Source organism: Cygnus atratus, chromosome 19 (assembly GCF_013377495.2).
Source record: "Cygnus atratus isolate AKBS03 ecotype Queensland, Australia chromosome 19, CAtr_DNAZoo_HiC_assembly, whole genome shotgun sequence".
NCBI lineage: Eukaryota > Metazoa > Chordata > Aves > Anseriformes > Anatidae > Cygnus > Cygnus atratus.
Genome location: NC_066380.1, coordinates 5874827 through 5898314, shown reverse-complemented (window position 1 = coordinate 5898314; position 23488 = coordinate 5874827). Strand labels below are relative to the sequence as shown.

General features: G+C 54.8%; 2 protein-coding genes and 1 long non-coding RNA gene across 5 annotated transcripts; 2 read left to right on the top strand and 1 right to left on the bottom strand.

The window, feature by feature from the left end:
• Positions 1-1627: 1627 nt before the first annotated feature.
• PTGES (prostaglandin E synthase) lies at positions 1628-13847 on the bottom strand. Of its 3 annotated transcripts, none has more exons than XM_035555034.2 (4): positions 13689-13847; positions 6127-6312; positions 4203-4285; positions 1628-1902 (listed from the first exon to the last, which is right to left on the bottom strand). In XM_035555034.2, the coding sequence occupies exons 1-4, from the start codon at positions 13722-13724 to the stop codon at positions 1653-1655; spliced, it is 555 nt and encodes a 184-aa protein (XP_035410927.1). In that variant the 5' UTR covers positions 13725-13847; the 3' UTR covers positions 1628-1652. The 3 variants fall into 3 exon arrangements, with proteins under 3 accessions (XP_035410927.1, XP_035410928.1, XP_035410925.2); XM_035555035.2 differs by lacking the exon at positions 13689-13847 and adding an exon at positions 6971-7115; XM_035555032.2 differs by lacking the exon at positions 13689-13847 and adding an exon at positions 6663-6814.
• LOC118252157 (uncharacterized) lies at positions 6884-19920 on the top strand. The gene is made up of 3 exons (XR_004780051.2): positions 6884-7037; positions 10601-11105; positions 18727-19920. It is a non-coding gene; the product is annotated as an uncharacterized LOC118252157 (long non-coding RNA).
• A 205-nt stretch (positions 19921-20125) lies between these two features.
• Positions 20126-23202, top strand: LOC118252139 (torsin-1A-like). The gene is made up of 5 exons (XM_035555017.2): positions 20126-20725; positions 21784-22052; positions 22135-22310; positions 22483-22610; positions 22743-23202. The coding sequence occupies exons 1-5, from the start codon at positions 20539-20541 to the stop codon at positions 22985-22987; spliced, it is 1005 nt and encodes a 334-aa protein (XP_035410910.1). The 5' UTR covers positions 20126-20538; the 3' UTR covers positions 22988-23202.
• Positions 23203-23488: the final 286 nt, after the last annotated feature.

Genomic DNA, 23488 nt, shown 5'->3' with positions numbered 1-23488 from the left:
CCCCGGGGGCACTGCTGGGGCTGGGCCCAGCTGCTGCCCAGCTGCATCGGCTGCTCCCGAAGGAAGGATGTATCAGAGCATAATGATTTGTTTTTATTGGGAATATTTGCTTCCTGCCACCAGGACACATATGCGGCAGCAGAGGAACGTACAGGGGGCTTGAGACCTTGTGCGCCGTGTGAGACAGCAAAGGCTTGTTAAAAGGGGAATTATCCAGCCATCTGTTGAGCCGGGGCTGTGTGAGTGAGATGTGGCCAAGAGCAACGTGCTGAGGCCTCCCCGAGCTGCTCAGCCTAAGGCCACATCTCTGCTGGGGCTGGGAGCGGCTGGCACGGGGGCTGCTCCCCAAATTGGGTGGGGGCTCAGAGCCTGAGCTGCCCTTGCCCCCCGTGCTCCATGAGCTCTCGCTAAGAGCACCCAAGAGGAGAGCGTAGCAAAGGGAAGAGCTTTTGTGCTCAGGACAGGTGGAAAGGGAGTTTATTTCCTGCTCATTCTGCCTTCCCCCTGTGATGTTAGCAAAGCCCTGCGTTGCCCTCAGACCAGGTCCTGAGCAGCAGAGGCTTCCTCCCTCCTGCTCTGTCCTCCAAAGGGGCGCCCCATCACCTGCTGCCCCTTGGTGCTCGGGGACAGCTGCGTGGCAGCAGAGGGCTTGTCCTGCAGGGCTTGTCCTCCCGCAGGGCTCCGGTCCCAACCCCTCCACTCCACCACCGCACCTTCGTGCAGCACCGCGGAGCAGCAGCACCCTCCTCCCGCCGGGGCACGGCTTTGGGCGCGCGTTCAAAGCCGCTCCGCTCGTTTCCAGAGCTTTCTGCCAACACCAGCTGATCCGTGCTGTGCACGGCAGCGGTGGACGGCAGGGGACAGCTGAAAGAAAACAACCCCAAAGCAGCCACGGCACGTTCCCCAAATAGCAACGGGCTGCCCTGCAGCCAGGGAAAGGCTGCAAGCGGAAGAGAAGAAATTTACCCCGCAGCCCCAGGAGCCTTTCCAGGCATCAGCGTGCGGATGCAGATGTGTGCGAGGGTGCAGCTCCCTGCAGGGCAGGCAATTCCTGCCGGCTGTTTTGGGCACGTCCCCGGTGCATCCCGTGACGGGGCCGAGACCCAAAGCCCAGAGCAGCCGCCCCTGCTCGCGAGAGGGGCTGCAGGGGGCTGCGCTCGCCCCCGCTGCGCTGGCTCTGCAGCGCTCCTGGCACCAGGACGGTGTTTGCTTTACTCCCTCCCTCTGCTAGCACCCACGTCTGCCAAACAAGAGTTTCTGTTGAGCCGTGGGACCGTTGTGGCTTTTCCCTCCTGATTCATGGGGTGTTAGTGACTGAGGAGAAAGGGCACATCTTCCCCACCCCAGTCTGGGTCAGTTAGCCAGAAAACCTGTTTTCCTTCGGTGAAACCCCTTCCTCGAGGACAGGACGTGCGCAGGAGTGAGGGAAGCCCGCTCAGCATCCCCTCCCCTTCTCCCTGGGGACTCCCCTGCCCGTTTTGCACCGCAGACACAGGGACCTCGCTGCGGCCACATCACACATCCCCGCAGCGCCAGCAGCACCCTCGCACGCACCCCCGCACCCCAACCCGCTCCAGCCGGGGCCATCTTTGTGCCGACGCAGCTGCAGAGAGCAGGACGAGGGGGGTTTGGGTGGCCGGTCTTGTTGGGCGTTACCAATACGGGGCGGCGGCGAGGAGGATCTGCAGAGCCATGGAGAAGCAGGGCAGCTGCGCCACGCTGTAGGCCACGGAGCGCGTGGGCGCCTTGAGCCGCAGGAGGTAAGCCACGGTGTGCACCATGCGCCCCGCGCAGAAGACGAAGAAGTGGAGCCTGGCTACTGCGGGGCTGGGCTCCAGCAGGGAGTAGATGGCCCCGAGGAAGAGGAAGGGGAAGATGTTCTCCATGTCATTGCGGTGCGCCCTGGAAAGGGAGTTAAGGTTGTTCCTTCCCACCGGGTTTCCCTGCTGTGTCCCAGCCCACCGATGGGGTGGATGCAGCCCCCAAAAGGCTCAGACCCCCCCTTACACATGCACACGGCAGGATTTTGCACCTGGCATCCCTCTGGAGGGGGTGCCGCGCTCCCAAAACCAGCGGCGAGCTGCCCTCCGTGCCTGGGACACCTTTGCCGCGGTGGATGACAGCTCGAGGGCTGGAGTTATAAACAAACAAAGCCAAAGACCCCACACAGAGCCGCGAAACGCTGCGAGCTGGCGAGGGGCCAGCGCGGCACGGCCCCAAATGTGGCCGAGTTGCTCAACAAGCGGGTGGTTTGCAGGTGGCCATATGTCCCAGGACTGGAGGACTCGTGGCACGTTCGCCCCCCGCCCCGTGCCCGTGGAAGCGCGGTGCGTTGGGGCTGCAGAGAAAGCCGTGGCCCAAGGGTGGTCCATGGATGGCCATGGGGCCAAACCCTGTCCCCTTCCTAACTCCTGTGCCCCAGCACGTTCAAATGTCCACAAAGCCCAGAGAAAGTCTTCAATAGTTTCTTCTGTGAAGCAAAAGCCAAGACACATTTGCTACTCTGCGCAAAGTGAAGTGGCCGTGAGGTTTTAGGCTGCTCAGTCCCAGCTCATTAGCGCAGACATGGCTGCGATGAGCCTGGCTGGAGGCTGACTGCAAACAGAAGAGGGGCTGTGTTATAAAGCCCCTCTCCTGCCCCTGGAGGCAGCTCATAGCAGGGGAGATGTCCTGGTGTCCGCCCTGGTCTCTGCGCCTAGAACATACCAAGCTCCTCAGGACAAGGTCTGCCAAAACCTGAGCTGTTTCCAGCCCCAGCTTTGCTACAGCACGAGGGCAATGCCCAGGCTGCTGTGCCCAGGAGAGCTTTATCCAGGGCTTCCAGCACCCCGTGAGCCCCGCAGGTGGCAGCAGCACAAGGGCTCTGCCCGCTCCGTCCCCCGGCAAGGAGGGATGGACGTGGCAAGGAGCCCCCTGGACAGCCCATTCCAGCAGCTCTCTGCGTGGTTTGGGGACAGCAGGGAGGAACTGGCCTGGAGGAGGCACTGAAATGAGTCCCTCAGCCCCACCGTGGTGCTGTGGGTGCTGTGCACGGGTTTCTCCTTGTGGCTGCTCGTCCCTGCCACATCCAAAGCAGTCCCCAGCAACCCAGCCCGGCAGAGCTGTGGCAGGGCTGGAAGGACCGGCGAAAAACAGGGAGGAGAAACTTAAAAAAAAAAAAAAAAAAAGCAAATTGTCCTTCCAGGGCTGAGGCACAGCCAGGGGCCTCCAGGCGAGGCGAGGGGGAAACCTCACTTGCTCCGTGCAGCCCCCGCAGCCCCCAGCACAGCACCAGGGCCGAACGCCCTGCTGCACCCTAATGGGACAGAGGCCTCGGGTTTAATTTGGCTCCCCCGGGGCTGCAAAAGGATTTGTAAGGTCAGCCCTGGCTTGTGCTCACTGCACGGTTCAAGCCCCAGACTTCCCCAGGCTGCTCCTCCAGCTCCGGTTATGAATTTTTTATGGAAGCCTGTTTTTTTTCTGGCTAACCAAAAAAAGGGTTATGATTAACACTGCTACTATTATTTTCTTTTCCCTAGCAAGCGAACAGCTCACTGCCTCCTCCTCCACCCAGGGACTGGGTGGTACGGGATGTTTTGCAAAGCCAACCCGGCAGGCGGGGGCGATGGGGGCAGCAGAGCCCCCCCAGTGCCGTGCTGGCAGCTGGGGCTCAGCGGGGCCGGGCACAGCTCCAGCCCTCCTGTGCATAACCAGCCTGCGTGGCATCAGGTCCAGCACCCGGGCACCTTCCCCTGGGGAGCCAAGGCAAGCCCGGGGCTGCATCACCTGGAGTTTTCCTCTGGGTGAGCCCCACAGGACAGGAGGAAGGTGTGGGGCTGCCTAATTGGGGAGGGAGAAGTTATTGCCACTGTGCCCAGCCCCGTGCCAGGTCCCCAAGGAGAGCAGCACCCGGCGCTGGGAGCAGCCACGCTGATATCGGGGTCGTGTCAGAGCAGGGCACGAGGACCCCCCGGCTGTGGGCACGGGACAAGCCCCCAGGGGCCAGCAGGGCTCTGAGCACTGGGGTTTTGTGGTGTCTGCTGGCCCCAAACGTGCACCCTTCCACTTCTCCTCGCTGTAGCACACACCAGGCTCCCATTAAAGATTAAACTGCCCTGGTGTACGGGACCTGCCGGCATTCCACCCATCTGGGTAATTACTTAATTAATGAGCCTTTTAGCTTTCCAGCCCCACCAGGGAGCGATGCCGGCCCCGATACTCGCCTGCGGCAGCGCTCCACGTCGGGGTCCTGGCGGTAGTACTGCAGCCCCCCGTTGCGCAGCGCGTCCTCGGGATTGGCGAATGCCTGCAAGAGAAAGTCCCCCGGGGGGGCTGTCAGGGGACACGTCTCCAATGCGGGGGCTTCATTTAGGTGTTTTGTTTGGATTTCCGTGCAAATTTTAAATGGCGAGGTTAAAAAATCATTAAATCAGCTAAGCCAGACGGGAGGAGCACAGTCAGTGCTCGCTCGGGGCCTCCTGTGCTGCACCTCTGGGCACGCTGGAGATCATTTGGGTGCCCTCGGCTGTGCGGATCCCTGCCAGGCCCCCATCCTCAGCTCACCATGGGTCCCCCAGCCCACCCTGGGCAGCGGGCAGGGCTGGGGAGGGGTCGGCACCTCGCCTGGACGCCAAGGAGGTGCGGCTGATCCATCCCGTTTATCGCAGGAGGCCCCAAATGGAGCTGGGAGTTTCCACCCCAGTCTGTCCCAGTCCCTTTTCGGAGAGCTTACAATGCTTCCTGGAACTCTACAGGTGGGCTTTTTGCCCCCAGCCCTCAAGACCAAGGAGATCTCCGAGCTCCAGTTTCTCACCACCCTTCACAAACACAAGGGCAAACACACCTCCACGTGCACGACCCTGGGGGTTAAGCCCCGCTCATTCTGATGGGTTTCCCCTGAAAAACCCCACTGCCCACCGAGCAGATCAGAAATCAGGGCTCCAAGCTCCCGGGGGTCCTGTGCTGGCCTGGCCCCAGCCCACTTCTCTCCGTGAAATCCATTTGGAAGAGCCTTTGTCAACCACTGAATGAGATCACTCCTGGCACAGCGCTTGCAGACAGCGAAAGCGGCGTCCAAAAGATAACCGGCAATGACAGATCGGTTTGCCCTACCGAGACAGAAAATTCCCTGGCTGGCTTTTGGGCACTGATGCTCTGTGACTGAACCAAGCCCTGGGGGAATTGGATCCGTCATCGATAGGTTCACAAATAGAAATGATCAACGCAAGCTCCCCACCTATGCTCAGAAGCTGCTCGGCAGGGGCCTGTTTACACGCGACAGCTTCGCTTTGCAGCCCGGAAGGGACCCTGGCGTTTCTTTTAGTCGTGTTACAAGCCCAAGCTGTCCCGGGGCTGCAGCATCGCTCACAAACTCGGGGGAAAGCCAAGTCATTAGCTATGATGGTGCCGCAGCACAGGAGTGTCCATCTTTGCGTTTTGCCTGAGAGCAGAAATATCTCCCTCGCACTCCTCTGATGCTGTCGGAAACTTCTTGAATATTTTTAAAGTTATTTTTACAGACAGCGGAGTTTTGCCACAAGTTCCCACCAGGCTGCAGGCGGTCAAGCTCCTGCTCCTTTTCTCCCCGTGTCCAAGAACCATTTCCTCTCGCTATTGTTTTTTTTTGCCACGACTTTTCACTCTCCTGGAGCGCCCAAGAAGCGATTCAGCCTCTGAAAGCACAAAAGCTTTCTGCTCGATTCAGCCTCTGAAAGCACGAAAGGTTTCTGCTCCATCGCAATCATTTCTTCTGGCATTTCAACGATTTGTGCTCAAACCATTTTTTTCTCCTGTTCTTCCAGACACAGCAAATTAACTGTAAACAGAGACTCCTTCCAGAAGCAGTTCACCTGCATGGCATTTTAAATCTGAAATTGCTATTTAGATTAGGATTCAGAAATGATAAACATCAAGCTACAGATGGTAGAAACAAACAAAAAGAGCCAAAGAGAAGCGAGATATTCATCTGCCGCAGCTATAAAACATGTTTTTGCTTTCAACTCAAGTCAAAGGAAACCCAGCTTGCTTCTGCAAAACTTTGTGTCGGTCTTTCCAGGATTAAAAGAAGAAAGGGCTTGCAGAAAACCCAAACAGAAACCCAAGGGAAAAGCAGAACAGGGGAAGAGGGGAAAGGAAACTGGAACGTACCTTCTTTCTGAGTCTCACTTGCCCCGTAATGATGGCAACAACGTACATTTTTACAATCAGGATCGTGCTGTAGAACGCAAATGACAGGAACACTTTGTTCTCCATCATCGTGGGAGAAGGATCAGAGCTGCCCGGCCGTCTGCAGCGCTTCCAGCCCGCCGAGCTCCTGCCTGGGCTGCGAGGGCTCTGCAGGGGCAGGGACAGCGGTGTGTCAGCACGGCCGCTCTCTCGGTGCAAGCCCACAGCCCCTTCGGGCTGGGCAGAAGCAAACGGCGAGCGAAAACCAGGGGTGGGCAGGAGAGCAAGCCGCTCGCCCTGCTCCGTGCTTCTCGTGCCCCCCAGGGATGTCCCGAGCTGGGACACGGCTCCCTCGGCTTCTTGGGGTGCACAGCAAGCAGCAGCCTGCCCTAAAAAACCCCGCCACGGCCCCCCAGACCCAGCTCCCCTCCCGTTTGTGTCTGGAGCTGCAAAGAGCATCCCTCGCCCATCAGCAGCCCTGGGAGGGAGGAGGAGGTGGGGAGAAGGAAGGCACCTACCTCGGCTGCACCCAGCCTGTGCTGCCGCGCTCCCTCCGTCCTGGATCCCACAGCCACCCCTCTGATCCCACAGCCACCCCTCCGATCCCGCAGCCACCCCTCCGTGGCAGCGCTCCCACTGCTCCCAGTCCCGCCCAGCATGGGCTGAGCACTCCCCGGCAGAGGCAGCCAGCCCTCCCCTCCGCTGCCACCTGCCAAGGGACAGGGGACAGAGCCGTCCCTTGTCCCAAAAGGGCACTGGGGTGCTCCCGAAGCCACCAAGCACGAACAAAACCCCAAAGCCCCAAACAGCAGAAGGAAACACAGACCAAGTCTCCCGGCCCCGGGGACAGCGAGGCTTGGGATTTCTCCAGCAAGGTGAAGCAGGGGAGCCAGGTACGACGTTATCCCCGGTCTAGAAAGCGGCACCTGAATTTGGAGCTGCCTTTCCTCGGCCAGCGAAAGAAAGAGCAGGATCTAAGCCTGCATGGAGGGGTCGCAGCTCGGCTGCTGCTCCGCTGCGAGCCTTTAACTCCTCCTTCCCCAGCCCGCAGCGTGGGGCACAGAGGGGCTCCCCCAGCCTGGGGGGGTGGGAGGGCTGGGTCCGGGGCTCGGCTTCCTTTAAACACACAAAAAGACGTGTGTCAGGCACATGGAAACTTCCAGAGATTGTGCGGAAAATCAGTGCTTTGAGGATGTCAGTGGGTTTTTTCATTAACTGATGTTTTAGAACAGAAAAGTTGTTTCCAGCCACAAAAAAAAAAAAAAGGCCCAGAAAACCAACGAGCAGAGTAGGATGGCTGGTATCTGTCAAAAGAATCTACCAAAGCACTGCTGCTTCTAGGTCTGCTCTTGTTCCTTTGTGCTTTTTAACCTTTTAACTACCCATTGAGCAAGCTTTGGTCCAAGAGGAACCAGGACCAAGCTCAGGTGCTGCTTGCCCCCTGCCCTCCCTGCTGCACAAGGACAGGTTTGTCCCCAGCGGTGGGATGCTGGTGGCAGCCCCCTCTCTGGGGGGGCTCAGGGCAGGACGGACAGCAGGAGCCCCCTCTCTTGGTGCAGAGATCTGCCACCTCTTTGCATCCACCTCTGGATGTCCCTCGCCGTGGCTGCTCTGCAGGGCGGGTGTGGGGTGATGCCGTGGACCCAAAGGTGCCGTGCCACCCGTTGCCATGCACCGGCTCAGCCCCACGATGTTGTGAGCATGCAGAGAGCCCCTGAACACCCCGAATGCCCAGCTTTGAGGGGAGGCACTCACAGCCGGTCACCAGAACCCTGGGGATGAGGAGGCCATGGAACGAGTCCTGGCACAGCGCAGGGTGGTGCTCGGTGGCCAGGCAGGGAATGGCTCCGGCTGGCTGCTTCCCAGGGCTGTGAGGGACCCCAAAACGGCCGGGGGGATCCAAACCCTGCAGTCAGAGCTGGGTGCTCACCCTGAGCCCAGGTCCTGCGTCACCACAGGGCTGCATCCGAGCCCATGCACGTCTCCCTCTAAGCTGAGCATTAGGAATGTTTCCTCTGCCTTTGCCAAGCGCAAGCAGCCGATGGCAAAGCCGGGTGCAAACCGCTCGCCCCCACTTCCCCTCGGTGCAGCTCAGGGGAGCAGCCCCACAGCGGGGGGGACCTCGGTGCCCAAGGGCTGGGCGATGCGAGGCACAGACCAGCCCTGCCACAGGGGCAAGGGTTCCTCCAGGAGCCTGGAGCTGGGGCAGGCAGCTGGGCCCCTCTCCGACCCCTCACACCCTGCAGGGACCCGCTCTGGGTTTGCCAGCCGAGCCCACGGGCATCCCACAGAACCCCTTCTTGTGCCTTCCCCTCCCGAGGCAGCAGCACGCCCTGCTGAACAGCAGGAACACATGAGCTCGGTACCACCTGCAGACAAGCCAGGACTTTTCCTGGCAGCTGGAGACAGACAGACGGACGGACTTTCTCTGCGGTGTTATTCAAGTGCTGGCAGGAAGTCCTGGCCAATTTGCACCAGCAACTCGCATCAATATAAATTACATGAAGCGATCAAGAAACGCGGTTTGTTTAGGTGTAAGCCCCTGGAGCAGACCCAGGCACGCGTGCTGGATGTGCGGGGTGGGATCCACGGTGTACAAACCTTCAGCAGGCAAAGAAAGTTCTTTCTTCCATGGGTTTCTGCATTTCAGCCTCCTTCCCACAGAGCTGAAGCCCGGTGCGGAGGGCACAGCACCCCTGTGGATGGGGACGAGGGGCAGAAGCCACCTTTGAAGGCAGACGGGATGCTCCTGGGGTCCCAGCCTCACATTTTGGGGTCCTGCACTGCAGGACACGGCCTCTGCAGGGCGGCACCTTCCTGGCATGGGGCAACACCGGCTGCCAGGAGCAAGTTCAGCCACCCCACGGATTTAGGAGGAAGCAGGCTGTTACTGTCAGCGTGCTGATCCTCCTACACAGATCACATCCTGCTAGGACAGAGCCATCGTCTGAACATAAACCATGTCCTAAGGGCAGTATGGCTTCACAACATGAGCCGTGCCCTAAAGTCTTTAGGGCACAAGGTCTCAGCTCAGGAAAACACCCACCCCAAACCAACCCTGCTAGCAAAAAACACAGTGTTCTTTGGAGAAATGATTAATAAGAATCAGGGCCAGGCTTTGAAAGGGTTGCAGATTTAGTGGAAGGTTAGAGTGACCCCAGGAGCTGTGGGGAAAGGAGGAGGCTTTTGCTGCAGCCCAGAGACAGGCAGGGAGCAGCACGGCCCCAGGGTGCTCTTACCTGCTGCTGGACACAGTGCAGAGCCCTTCCCTGAGCATAGCTGGGATTTTGCCACTGCCCAGGGCTGCAGGCAGTGCTCAGCCACATTCCCAGCTTGATTGGAGGCTGCTGCCAGCGCAGGTGCCTCCTTTCCCACTTCTCCCAGCACAAAGCCCAGGAGCAGGCAGAGAGGTGCCAACCCCGGGGAACCCAGTGACCCACGGCAGGCAGCGCTGCTCCGGCTCAAACACAGCCACGTTTTCAAGTAAAGGCATGAGTTGTTTCGGCTATTTATCAACCAGAAAGGTGCTCCACCTGCGCTCCCTGCTCAGCCTGCATGAAGCCAGGGTGACGTGGTTGGGCCCTGCCCGTGCCGCACCTTCTGCCCCAGCTGGCAGTGAAATGCCCTTGCCCCACGTGCAGCTCCCTGTCCCCTGGGGTCTGCGCTGCTCTTTGGGGTGGGTGGGACAGGAGAAGACACCGCAAAGTAACTCAGCAGCAAAACCAGCAGCATGAGCATCTCCCAAAACTGCTTCATCCTTCCTGCAAACTCTCAGAGATTTTGTCTGTTGCTTTGTAAAGCATTTTCCCCACAGCTGTACTGGCAGGAGCTGCCTGGGAGGCCTCAGGCACAAGAACGTGTGATGGGACTCTCCCATATTGTGCATCGTGCTCGGGAAGACCAGATGCTGGCAGCAGCAGAGGGGCCTGGGGAAGGGGTGAAGTGGCTCGGGGTCCCTGGCATGGCAGAGGCAGCTGCTGTTCCTCCTTGCCAAGGCCAAGTGCACGAGGCAGTGGCGCGTCCTCCCCGCTTCTCCCTCGGGCTCCATCTGCTCCCAAATGCCACGGGGCTGCTGCCCTGCTCCCAGCCCCGCTCCTGCCCCAGGGAGGTGCCTGCTGGAAAAGAGGCTGTCAGGCTGCGAGCATGTGGGAGGCAGATTATTTTTTCTTGGTCTGAGCTTCACATGGATTCACGCCTGAGCTTTCTCTTAGAGGAAAGAATTCCTTGGCTGGGCTGCAGCGCGCACAGGGATGCAGCCCAGCTGGGAGGGAAGCTCCTCTCCTCTCCCTGCTTTTTTCTCCGTTTTACCCAGCTGGCCCAAAGGCTGGCTCCTTGCAGAGCTGCACCTGCCACTGCTGCCATGGGGAGACGGTGGGCGACAGGGGACAGGGCACGGAAAGCCAGCTTCTCTCTTGCTTCACACTGCAGCAACTCACGACGCGTTTCTTTTCCCCAGAACCGGATCCTACCAGCTGTAAACAGCATGCAAAAAAAACACTTAAGTTATTGGCCAAAAAGAGGGGGTTTCCCAGCCAGGCTGGGGAGAGAAGAGAACTAAATCCTGCTGCCAAAAATTCCAAAATCAGGAAGCGTTCCCGAGACTTGAAGCAAGCATTTGCAAACATACAAAACAATTACAGATGCCCTGCTGGGATGCTCTTGAGCAAGAGCGAAGGTAGGGATGCTGCACGGTCCTGCCTCCACATGCCATGTTTCGGGGCACGTTTTACAGCTGTGAGAGCTCTGGCTGCCTAACGCGGCCGGGACAGAGCGCAGATGTGGGCCCACGTTTCAGCCTTGCAGAGGCCTGACACTGAAGAGGAGCTTGAAGGAGAAAACAACCTGAGGTGGCCTTTCTCCAGGGCCTGAGCACACTGTGACCTGCTGGGCTGCCCCGCGGGGCTCTGCTCGCTCTCAGGAGTGCAGCCTGTGCCCACCTCAAAGTCAGGGACCTATCTGAGGTAAGTGGGAACCTCTCATTTCCAGACTAACCCTCTCTGAAAGCCAGGAAGAACAGCAGAACTCACCCATTTTGAAGCCTTCTGTTGAAAACAGGTCTTAAAAAGGCATTTTCAGGCTGCTGCAGTGACACAAAGGTAGCACAAGGGGAAGGGAAGGGTCAGTGCGTCCTCACCTCTCCCGAAACCAGCGGAGCAGTGACACCTTCCTGGCGAGAGCAGCTCCACGGAGAGCCTCCCTTCACAGCCTGCCACCGAGCTTCACCCACCGCAAACCTTTCCAAAACACAGCACTTATTTTCAAAACCCCGAGTCCTCTCTGTCCCCTCCATCGCCCCTAGACTAAACAGGGCTAATTCCTCCTGCCCCTCCTCATAGGTCATGTTTTCTAAACCCCTTTATCACACACGCTGATCTCCTGGAGGCTCGCACTTCTTGGAGAGAGGCGCTTGTCCTCCTTCCTCAGCAGGCCCGCACGAACCGCCCCGAGCACATCCCCGCCGCCAGCTCCTCAACTCACCTCAGCCATGCTTTCCGATCTTAGTCACCGAGAATTATGTGGCAGACACCGTGAAGAGCTTAAATCAACCAAAAAATTGCACTTCCTCTTCCTGCCCTCGTCTCATCCCCCCACCCAGGAGCTCGGTTACCTTGCCTGAGGTGAAATCAGGCTGCTTTGGTGGCTTGTTAGCAGGATGGGTTGTTCCCCCCATAAACAGCCCCAAACTGGGGCCCTGTGCCTGGCTCGGCCTCCAGGGAACACTTCTTGGAGGTTTGAGGTTTTTCACAGTTTGGATGAAGTCACTTGTCAGCCCGTAAGCAATGCTCCAAGTGCATTTTACAACTTTCCCTTTCCTTTACCAATGCACAACGTGTCATTTGGGCCTACGTGGGCAGCGGCGACTGCAGCAACTGCACCTCAGCAGCCAGGAGAAAGGTGGTCCAGGCCCTGGTGCTGACATTATTAATAAGTACACCCCACCAGTGCTAAGAACACCCTCCCCGCAATCAGCCTGGAAAGCAGGGAGCAATTTAGCTGTGTTTTTCCCAGTCCCCACTGCCTGGAAGCTCTCATCCCAGCTGCCCTCCCGCTCACAGCACCAGGATCACTCGCAGAGTCACGTCCCAAGGTGGCAGAGCAGCAGATAAGGAGAAGGGAAGGAAGCTCACAGGCCCCTTCCTGGACATCAGAGCAGGGACAACATGCCCTGTGCAGCGCGGCATCCACTGAGCTGGAATTTAGAAGCAGTCAGGGCATGTTTTCTAAACCCACAGCAAGGAAAGAGAAGGGGATGTAGGACCAGATAACCTCCCAGAGGGAATGTCCAAGTGACATCATGGGCAACAACACTTAAATAAACCACCCTACGACTTCTTCCCCATTGAACGATCCACCAGCAGGCCTCCAGCAACCTGACGGGTCCGGTGCCTTGATGGCTCTCCTGACTCGCAGGCCATATTCCCGTGTCCATGACGTGCGCTCCAGAAATCTGCTCCACGCTGTGTTTATGCAACCACGACTGCTTTACGCAGCCCTCCACGAGGAGAGAGGTTCTCATTACAAATATTTACAGCGCAGCAGAAGGCATCTGCCTAGCACGGCACATTTCTGTTGACAGTGCCACCGGCTTGGCCAAAACTGAACAAGCTCACCCATTAACAACGGAGAAGCTGGACCAGGTGGGAAGAGATGGGGGCTGCAGGATGCTGAGGCCACGTTTTCAGGGCTAAAGCTGCCCCACAAGGGGACTTGGGTGATTAAAAGGGTTTTGTGGGACGCTTGCTGGTGGAAGGGGGCTGCTTCTCCTCAACAGGAGCAGGGAACTGCCCAGTCACACCAGCCTCAGGTCCACCACCATTTCCACGACCTACCAGGGGTAGAGAGCTCACTGGCCCCATACACACCCTGGTGCCCTTCAAAGGTTGGGGATTAATTTAAGCTCTGAATCACGAGGTTTAATTCCCCTTCCCAAGTTGTTGTTGTCATGGCTGACGGTAATGCTTGATAGTTATATGTGTCGAGTCACTTTCCCAAACTGCTAAAATTAAATTACCTGGCTGACAATGGACAGTGAATTCATTACGGACAAAGAGTTCCATAATAAAACAGAGTTTAAGTTAAGATGATGATAATCTTTTTATAGGATCTGCCTCCCCTCTCGTTCATATCACAGAGGCACGCAGGGGGTCAGGAAGAATGGCAGTCCTTGCTCAGCTTTGTCTAGCGTACTCCTCCTTTGATACATATCTGTGAAATCACCTCTTACTCAGCTTTATCACAGCCCCATTCACTTTCATCTCTCTTCAAAGGAGATTCCTCCGTGCTTTTGATTATCCCAGTCATACTTTCTTATTTCCCTCCAACGCTGAAGCAAGCAGATGACCAGCACATGACTCCCAACTCACTACACTCCGACCGTCCTTCGGCCTCCTAAGAGCTCGTTTTTCTTTTAAATGCCACAAGTCCTCACTGAGGGGGGGGCTAGGATGACTCCACACCAAGTTATTTAGTACTCTGGAGGGGCTACTTCCAAACTGAAGGAATTCCAGCTATGTTCTGGCAGAAGACAAGCCTGAGACACTCACCCCGCAGCCATCCGGCAGCAGATCTGCCTTGCTCATCTCTGTTCCTCCGTGGCCTTTCTGTATCCCCCAGCACAGTCTCCTCTGCTGCTAGCATAGCCCGAACACTGTTCTTTGTCAAGCGTTTCCGTGCTGTTTTCATCTCGCTCCAGCTCACTGCCAGCCGCAGGGTTCCCAGCTCTCACACGCATTTTAACAATAGCTGGAAACTGAGGCCCTGCCTGCAATCATCTATTCATAGCAGAGTCCGTTCTCCTCCCTGTTAGACCACGTTTCTCCTGGAAAAAGAACCGAACCTTTTCAGATCCCTCCCTGACATTGGCAAACAGCCTCCTCATGCCTCATGAGCAGCCAGCAAGCACCAGCCCAGCTCGGAAACCTCCAAGGGCAGCCAGGCTCTGCCTGTCGGAACAAATTGGGGTACAATTACAGCAGCACATGGCTACCTCCTGGTGGATCTACGTGTCCCTCAAAGTCAGGTTAAAACGAGACAGAGGTCTTTACCCAAGCATGAACCAAAGGAGCAGGAAAAACAGAGGCGCCAGTTGGAATAGCTGCTTTGCAGGACTAATTTTAGTGGCCTGTATTTACTGCTCTTCCACAGGAGGTGGGAGAAGGAGCAGGGTGTTTAGTTTTGCAAACCCCAAGCCAAACGCAGCCTCTGATTCGAGTCCAGCCCAAAGCCTCCTGAATGCTTTCAGACCTTCTTTCACCTAAGGGTCCCGAAGCGTTGGACGGGGATGCCTGGTTAATAGCTCCACCACCTTATGTACGTTGGATGAGATACAAGCCACTCGCCACATCAGAGAGCCTGTGACCGGAGGGCACCGCATTACTTACGCCCTATAATCCTCTTCCCGTAGCGATCCTCCCCCGCCACGTTGAGTGCAGTGTTTTCTTACTTAGTCAAGTTTAGACTTCATCCCTTTCACACAGTTTTCATCCCTACGTTATTATTTGCCATAGAAATCAAGTTTTAAGAGAGAAGTAAACATGGGGTAGAGTTTCCCTATTATTTCGTGCTCTCTTAGTGAGAACTATTGCTACACAGATGGGATCAGACGAGAACCACTCCGCTCCAGCTGCTTCCAAGCCAGCCTGGAGAACAAAACCAGAAAGCAGATCCTAGTCCCAGACTGGAACCCACTGCAAGCCAAGCAGGAACAGTCTCCAGTTTCAGATTCTGATCTCAATTAAAAATAACTAAATATGGGACTGGGACGGGCAAACCCAGCCTCACAGCATCCCCACCCCACTGATGAGGAACTCACAGCACAGCTAAGGTGACTTCTGTGCTGCTCGGAGCTGGGTGACACCTCCGTGGCCAGACCCTCGGGGTCACAGCACAGTCCCCAGACCTGGTCACTGAACCACAGGTGACGTGATGTCTGCACCAGGAGCTTACAAGCCAAAACAGAGACTAACCAACAGCACGCAGTGCAACCTGATAGCCCATCCACTGGCTCTGTCATTTCAAATTCACCCATTATTCAGTCTCGATCTTGCACAACACAGGCCCTGAAATCAAAGCCCGGATGCAACCATGCAGGAGCTGGGCCAGCTCTGGGCAGTGACGGGTGACAAGGTGAGGCTGGTGGCACACCAGCCCCCTCCTGCTTTGCTTCCCTCAGCCCAGGAGGATTTGCATGGTCCTCCGGTCCTCCTGTGGCTGCTGTGTTGTGCGCCTGGCTTTGGGTGACACCGTCAGCCCTGGAGCTACTGTATCCTCCTGCCCTGCAACCAGAGACACTCAAACCAGCTCACAAAACACCCTGAGCCCCATTGTCCTCGCAGCTCAGGTACTTATACTCTTTACAAAGGTTTTCTCCAAACTGTATCTTAACCTCTTCACTCCTGCCACCAAAACAGAAGAGCCTGGAGTGTGTCGATGCCAGAAAAATCCATTTTAGGAACAAACGCCTCTTAATATTGCCCAGCTACAGATTTAAAAACCCCATTTTCAGATCCTGTCACTACAGCAGCCCTGGCGTCTCCCGCTCAGGTGAGCAGAAATTTCTGTCCTCCCAAAGCCAAAGTGCTGCCCCACCATCCTTTCTCCCTCACGGGCACCTGTGGGGTGAGGAGGAGCAGAGCCAGGTTGGGTGCTGGGCACTCAAATGCCTCCCTGTGCTTGTCCTGAGAGCCCTTCTCCATCCCTCTCCTTCCTCATTGCTAGAGGGGGTGAATACAACTGAAACTCAGACAGGCACCTCAGCAACAGCTCCCAGGCTTTAAGGAGCAGAGCTTTAAGGAGCAGAGCAGCACCTCACCAGCTTGCCACCCTGCACCTACCCATAAAACATTACCTTTCAGGGGAGTTCCCACAGGAGGCAAGGCAGCAGCTTCGCTCACCCACGCCGGTGCTGTAGATCAAGCCTGGCTTTGAAGACCTTTCCTCCTCTTTTCGCCCCTGTCCCACCTTTCCTCTTCCTTTCGCTCCTGTCCCCACCAGATCACACCACCTGGCTAGCTCCACCTGCTGAAAACCACCTGGTATCAGATTAAAAATCCCCCCCCTTTTTTTTTTCTCCCCTCTGCAGACTGTCAGCATTCACCATGGCCTAGCAGCATCAGGAGCGTTGATAAACCTCGCTGCCCCCTCAGCTGCTGCACCTTGCTCGGGGTTGGTGCTGCTGCAACGCCCCCAGGGCTAATTTTTTATTCTGCTTGTACAATGCACTGAGGCTGCTCTCTGACCGCAATATAGGCTCAGGCAAAAGGACTTCCAGGTTGGGCATCCAGATGGGAAATCCTTTCCTTTTGTAGGGAAGAACCTCCCAGCTATGCTCTCTAGAGACAGCATCCAGAAGAAAAAAAAAACCCTACAGGTACATCAGAACTTCATAGGGGCTCAGACAAAGGAATTATTTCACACGAGCAGAGGTTTTTGGACATGTGCATGAGGTTGGTTTCCCCTTCACCCACATCCCAAACTCCTCCGTACCTTTCCTTGTCCGACCATCCACCCCCAGCAGCGCACGCTGACATGAGGAACTCTGATTTTGTGTCTCAGACAAGGATTTTTAAACCTGCTCAAGGCAAATCACAGCTCAAGCTCTTGAGCAAAGATATCAAAGAGAGAGCAGAGCTGCTAACCCCTTCGCTATAAGCTTTCCAGCTATACACGGTCACATTAAGAAGAACTTTCATTGTCTGCAAACCTCGATTTCCCTAACTACGAGAGGAGGATGACAGTCTCTTGACTCCTGGGGTGTTGCCAGGATTAGACAATGTTTGCTCATCGTTAATGTAGGTTTTGGTGCCTGGTGTTATTTCTATAACCATCACATTATAGAAAGGCCAACGAACGCATTCCAGTGAGTCAGAGCCTTCCCGCAGCGTTAGTGCCGTCCTCAGAGCTTAGCCAGGCTCTGTATTTGGATAAAGCCCACCGCAACCCCCTCCTTCAGAGATCCCAAAGTACGTCAGAGCGACAGCCTTTTCCTGTCGCTGCCTCGTCTCTGTGTTCAGGACGAGGAACACTTGGAAGATGATGCTGAAATTGAAGAAGGGAAAGAAAACAAACCCAAACCACACATACAGAAAAAAAAAAAAAAGTAAAAATAAATCAAAGTCTCCTCAGAAAAATTCTTAGCATTAGAGAGTGTCTAGCTAGGGTCAGACGGCAGGGAGAGGAGCATGTGGAAAGAGATGTGCTTAGGTAGAGATTAAAATGAATGCTGGGAAAAGAGAATTTCCATTTCTTCTCTTCCAGTGAGAACCTGTTGCCAGCCCAGCACCTCATGTAAACCAGCAGTCACGTTACCAAACCTCTTTCATGGAGGAAAATATAGAGAACCTTGGAAATAAAGAGAATATACACATCTTCCGACAAAAACACAGACTTTTTCTGGAAAAGCATTGCTTCCTTGACCCTACAACTCTTATCTGGAAACCTCTTGCACTCCAAGGACACCAGGCAGGGCTGCAACCCCGATCCCTATCACCCTGAACCATGGCTGAAGATGTTTTTTCCTGGCTCTCCAGGTACTGATACTGCTAACCAGCCATATCCCAAACTCCCTCGGCTCTCTGCCACAGGGCTGCAAGCTCACAGTCAGCCCCGGGAGCGCTCCCTTTAAACCAACAACGCACAAATCAAACCGTGGGCGGGTGACAGAAAATTTCAACATACGGAAAGCAGAGAAAGGGCAGGCAAAGCTCTCTCCTGGGACTTTCTTCTCCTCATCCTTGGCCTTCAGCACTCCACCTCTGCATCCCTTGTCTCTCCCTTTACAAGGCACCCTGCCCACCACCTCCCCTATCCCACCCCTGCCTACCCGCTGCAAACACCCCACGTCCTCCAGCCCACCCCACTGCTCCCCAAATCCTCACTTTCCCCCATTTTGTAATTCCCCATGTCTTTACCTCTCCCACACCCTCGCCTTCCCCCCCTTCCACTCCCACCACCCATCATCACCACAGGTCACGGACACCCCAAACCGCCCATTACACGCCAAACGCTTTTGGAAAATTCTTCTCAGCCACAAATTTCCAGTTCCCTCAGCCTGGGGCGGCTGATTCACGATGACTGGCTGCTGGCCGACCGCCCCAGCCCCACGCCGATGGGGGCTGGTGTCAGCACAGGACAGGAGGCCAGTTTTGGTTTTGGGGGGCACAGGAGGGTGCTGAGCCGGCCAGAGCAAGGTGCTCATCAGCACAGCACAACTGGCAACAAGACGACACGCCGCACGCTGCGTGTGCAGGGTCTGTGCTCCACTTGGAGCTTCCAGACAGCTGTTCGAGGAAATTGCCATCAGTGTCAGCCTCAGCACCGCTATTAGACATCTCATCCATGTCCGGGCCCAGCTTGAACCCATTTAAGTTGTAAGGGATAATGAGATAACAGCATGACATGTTGCAGCTGAAGGTTATTTAAACACCCATCTGGTACCTGTTAGGCAGCATACATCCTATTGTTGTATAGGAAATATATGCCACCTCCCTCCCATATGGAAAGGAGAAGATCTATAGATGTGTTCCATGCTACCCCTTCTTTGTACATGAATGAGATAATTCTCCTTCTCTGTGTTGTTTCTAGCGTCACTTTGTATTTTTTAACCGAGTTTGGGAGATGTGGTCCCCTGCAGGTTGGTGGAACCTCGTGGAAGGACAGAAGACCAAAGTGAAGAATTTACTACGGACATTGTCCCCCTCACACAGTCAGTCAGAAGAGGCTCAGTTCCAGATATATTTGAGGAGAAAATACAGATTATCAACTGCGAAGCCTACACAACCTTTCTAAGACACAACTTGCTGCCGTGCTTTATCCCAGAAAGATTCAGGGCTGACCACCCATCTCACCACTCTCAGGACCACGCTATTCCTAGAGAGGAAGGGGAAAACATCTGCCGAGCTCTGCGAGGTGAGCAGTGCAACCTGCCTGCACCTTTAACTCGGATGTGCAGCCAAAAGAATCTGCAGATCGCAGCTCTGCCGCCTCATTTCTTTATTCAAACTCTCCGTCCTCCTTTGGGAGATAACTTGGGCTGTTGTCGGTCCCCTCTGAGATTGCCTGTGAGGCTCTTGTCCTCGGGGAGCCCGAGCAGCCGTGAGCACTGTCCTGTCTGATATCCCAAGAAATCACATTTCATAACACAACCTCTGTTTTTAAGGCGATGTTTTTAAAAACCTCCTTTCCTGTTTTTCTCGGGAATGACGTTCAGTCTTCGCAGTCGTCCTGCCCCCGTAAATTCTGGCCCAAACTCTTTGTCTGACACCCCATCTAGCGTTCAACCCAGCCAAATGCAGAGGACTGGTGCATCGAGGAAACAGCTGACCGGAAAATTCCCAGTATTTTTTCAGCTGTATCAAGCCACTTCTGTAAAAATATCCTTTGAACTGACCTCAGGAGAGTCCAGGCAAGAAGGAAACCTGCACGACGCCTCCAGTGCTGATCCCTTTCTCGAGGCAGGCTCCGGCTGAGCTGAAGGAGAGGTGGCAGCCTGACAGCCCAGCGAGCCCAGCTCCGTGTGCCTCAGCTCCTGGGCAGCCCAGGGCATGGGGCTTTGGGGACACCCCCCGTAGGGGAGCCACCTGGGCAAGCTGCCTTGGAATAAGGAGCCAAGAGCAGGAGCTGTGCCCGGCTCGAGGGCAGCGGACAGAGAGGACCTGAAATGGGCAATGCCGTGGCTTTCCCCATAAGCTGCACAGGGCAAACCTTGTTTCAAGAGACATCAAGTGTTAAACGTGTGCACTGACTACTAAATAATGCTGTTCGGTGTTTTTCCAGCGAGGCTTTTAAAAATAAAATGGGGATTACTTACATGTGCTTTTCACATTTTATCATTTTAAAAAATGTTTACTGAGAAAATGAAAAACATTTCGCTGTCTGTCCCTCCCCTTTGCAAGTACACTGTTTTGGCAAGGCAGGGATCACGAAGCTGTCAGGACAAAATACCTGCTCTGAGAACCTGCTTTCAAAAAGCAGCTTTCTCATGTGTCCAGTCCTCTGAGCTGCACAGAAAGAAACCTCCGGGCTGCGCGCAGCCCCCTGCGCTGAGCCCAGAACAAGCACCGCTATGGTCCTGTAATCACCAGATCAATTAGCACCTCACTTCAGATGAGGTCCCAGTCCTGCTCTCCTCAGAGCTGGGGTTGTTCTGATCAAATTCTCACTCTCCCCACGCGATGCCACCCGTTCCTGGGCGATGCCCTGCTCAGACACTTTCACGTCTCACCACACAGAGCGGTAACTTTGCCCTTGACATGAAATCATCAACACATCCAAATTACAGGAAATTCAGCTCCCATTTCCTGGAGCAGCCTGAAGCACCACGCTGCAGGGACTTGTTCTGCAATTTCTGTTTCACTTTCCTTCCCTCCTGAGCCAGGCTGGCTTTCAGCTTCCACCATGAAGCTTCTGAGCGTTGGTGTATTCTTTGTTCTCGTGCCCGCCTTGTTGCCAGCCTTGGATCCGCTCAGCGCTTCGCTCTTCATGGGGGGTGCCGCCATCACCTGGCAGCTCTTCTCCTCTCACTCCTGGCTCAAGTGCCGTCTCCTGGAGTGCTGCAATGTGAAGGACACGCTGAACTTCTCAGGTAAGGCAGTGGCAAGGGCATCGGGAGCCAGCTGCCAGTGGGGCCTGCTGACGGTCCCAGGGTGGCGATGGCTTCCCTCTTAACACCAGCATCCCCGGGGTGGTCGTGGAAAGATGAGAGTCAAAGCCCACAGCAGCTCCAGAAGGCAAAAGCTTCTCATTCAGCTTATCCCGCATGAGGACACATTCCCTGCTTGCCGTACAATTACTGGAGCCTTTTCCTTGCTCGTGTCTTGGTTTTCATTGGCAGAAGCAGGCAAAATTCTGTAGCTAAATTTAAGACTAAGAGCTAACGATCCCACATCGTGAGATGGACACCCCGGTGGTATCCCAGACCCCAGGCAGCAGTGGCCTATAATCGATGTCAAATGAGCAGCGATCAGTGGTAGCTCTAAGAGTCAGAACATTGCTGTTTCATTTCCCCAAGCCAAGCATGCTGGAAGTCTCCTGAGAAAGGGGAAGACGGGCAGCTGGCTCACCCTGCCTGTAGGGAACTAGTGCAGAGTCTGAAAAAAGCTTACGCAACCTTTCAACCGTAAATTCCAGATCCTGCCACCTGGAAATCCCCAACCCCTTTGTCGTAGGACTACAAATATTGTTTAATTTCAGGGCACAGATTTTGAAGGAAATTCTCAAGCTCTTGAGACCTGTGTGCCTCCAGGTATTTCAATGCATCTCTTCATACCGGCTCTGGATTTGGCTGGTTACAAACGGGCTGGTTTTTAACACTTTAGCCACTGAAAAAAAACAGTCGTGGTTCTTTTTTAAGAGGACATGATACAGCAACAGAAGGACTTATTTCTATAAATATGAGGTACGTTAGATGCCACAAAAACAGTTAAGGAGAATTTAGCACATGTAGAGAACAAGTCCCTCAAGTAAATTAGAACCCATCCCAGGGCTTCACAGGAGGCAGTAGCTACCATGTTGTTGGGATGCCTGCCCATCTCGTCATGGGCTGAGGGCAGGGAATAATTGTTCTTTCTGATGGTCATTCAGCTAGAGTCAAAAAAAGGGAAGAATAAATGATATTTTCTGTCTCCCCTCTCATTCTTCCAGTTGTGAAAACAGATTTGGAGCGAAAAGTCTTTGGCCAGCATCTTGCTGTCCAATTAATTCTGAGAGCTCTGAGCGCAAATATTTACTCCAAACGGCCCAAGAAACCCCTGGTGATGTCCTTCCACGGCTGGACTGGAACAGGCAAAACGTTTGTCAGCAGTATCATCGCAGAGAACTTCTATCAGCCTAGTACAGCAAGAAGGAGGTTTGTGCACCACTTTGACATGGTACTGCATTTCTCACACACCTCACGTGTCCATCTGTACAAGGTACTTCCAGCTGCACCTCATTTTCTCTAATTTGTCTGCAACTGTGAGTGCAAGCCCCAGATAACATTGCCTCTTCTCACAGGAACAGCTGCAGGATTGGATTCGGGGCAATGTCAGTGCCTGTCCAAGGTCCCTTTTTATCTTCTCTGAAATGGATCAGATGCCACATGGCCTGATAGACTCGATTACGCCTTTCCTTGGCTACCACGAAGAGATTGATGGAGTTTATTATGGCAAGGCAATCTTCATCTTCTTGAAGTAAGGAAAGCTAAAAAAGAGAATTACAGTCCCAAAGAATCAGCAGGGACAAAGGGAGTAACAGTTGGTAATAGGTTTGTGGCTGACTGCAACTTAAACCACTGCCAAGATCTGAGCAATAAAGATAGCAAAGATGCAGCTCTAATGAGCTCACAAATCTCTTTCCTAACAGCAATGCAGGTGGAGATAAGATAACAGAGATTGCTCTTGATTACTGGAGAAGTCTGAAGAGAAGAGAAGACATCCCTGTGAAGGAGCTCCAGCATCTGCTATCTGAGGAAATTTTCAGGAACACAAACAGTGAGTACCTCTGGGCCCCAGTTCCAGGACTGCTGATGTTCGGTGTCTTCTGCAGACTGGTCTGGGAAGTGTGCAGCAATGCGCTGGCCTCTGCAGCACTCAGATGGGAAAGCTCCCCATTCTCACTTCCAGGTGGTTTCTATCAAAGTCAACTGATCCAGAAGAACCTGATTGACTATTTCATCCCTTTCCTTCCTCTTGAATATAAACACGTGAAACAGTGTGTCCGGGAGGAGCTGCGTGCGCAAGGGCATCCTGAGGATGAGGCCCTCATCACAGAGATTGCCTTGGCAATGACCGACTACCCCAGTGAAGAAAGACTCTACTCCAGCAAAGGCTGCAAGACTGTCGCCTCCAGAGTGACTCTGAGCACCTAGACATTACGAGGCCAAACGCCTTGTGTTCCTACTGCAAGACCAAAGCAGATGAAAGAACCAGTAACTCCCTTCTACCTACACGTCCTTGATGGGATTCGGGCTTTTCCATAGCAGAGGGACCTTCAGAAGAGCCCTTAAATAAATACAAAGGGCAATGCAACAATCATAGCACAGAGTAAGCAGAAGAGGGACATGCATGGAGGATGAGGCTTGCTCTCCTTGCCACACAATCACTCCCAAGTGTAAGTATTTTAAAGAGGACAATCTCCCACTTTTGTGGCAGGACTGTTTGCACCCAGCATTGCCCTAATTAATAAAATCTATTCATAAATAACCATCATGTGGAGTAGTATCAGCCTGCTTTATACAGCCTGTCACCCACCTTCTTCACAGAAATCACGCAGGAGATCAGCACCACAGCTCCTGCTTTACAGATGTGGAAACCAAAGCACCAAGGAGGAGACCGAGTGGTCCAAACCCAGGCGGCCTGGCCAGAGGCAG

Bases quoted from the DNA above. Each gene is read 5' to 3' on its own strand.
- PTGES (XM_035555032.2), bottom strand. From the start codon at position 6,803: ATGCTGGGCGGGACTGGGAGCAGTGGGAGCGCTGCCACGGAGGGGTGG. The intron at 4,286-6,126 runs GTACGTTCCAGT...TTTCTCTTGCAG, and splicing joins AAGTGAGACTCAGAAAGAAG to GCATTCGCCAATCCCGAGGA. The intron at 1,903-4,202 runs GCGAGTATCGGG...CTCCCTTTCCAG, and splicing joins GACGTGGAGCGCTGCCGCAG to GGCGCACCGCAATGACATGG.
- LOC118252139 (XM_035555017.2), top strand. From the start codon at position 20,539: ATGAAGCTTCTGAGCGTTGGTGTATTCTTTGTTCTCGTGCCCGCCTTG. The intron at 22,311-22,482 runs GTAAGGAAAGCT...CTTTCCTAACAG, and splicing joins GCAATCTTCATCTTCTTGAA to CAATGCAGGTGGAGATAAGA. The intron at 22,611-22,742 runs GTGAGTACCTCT...TCTCACTTCCAG, and splicing joins AATTTTCAGGAACACAAACA to GTGGTTTCTATCAAAGTCAA.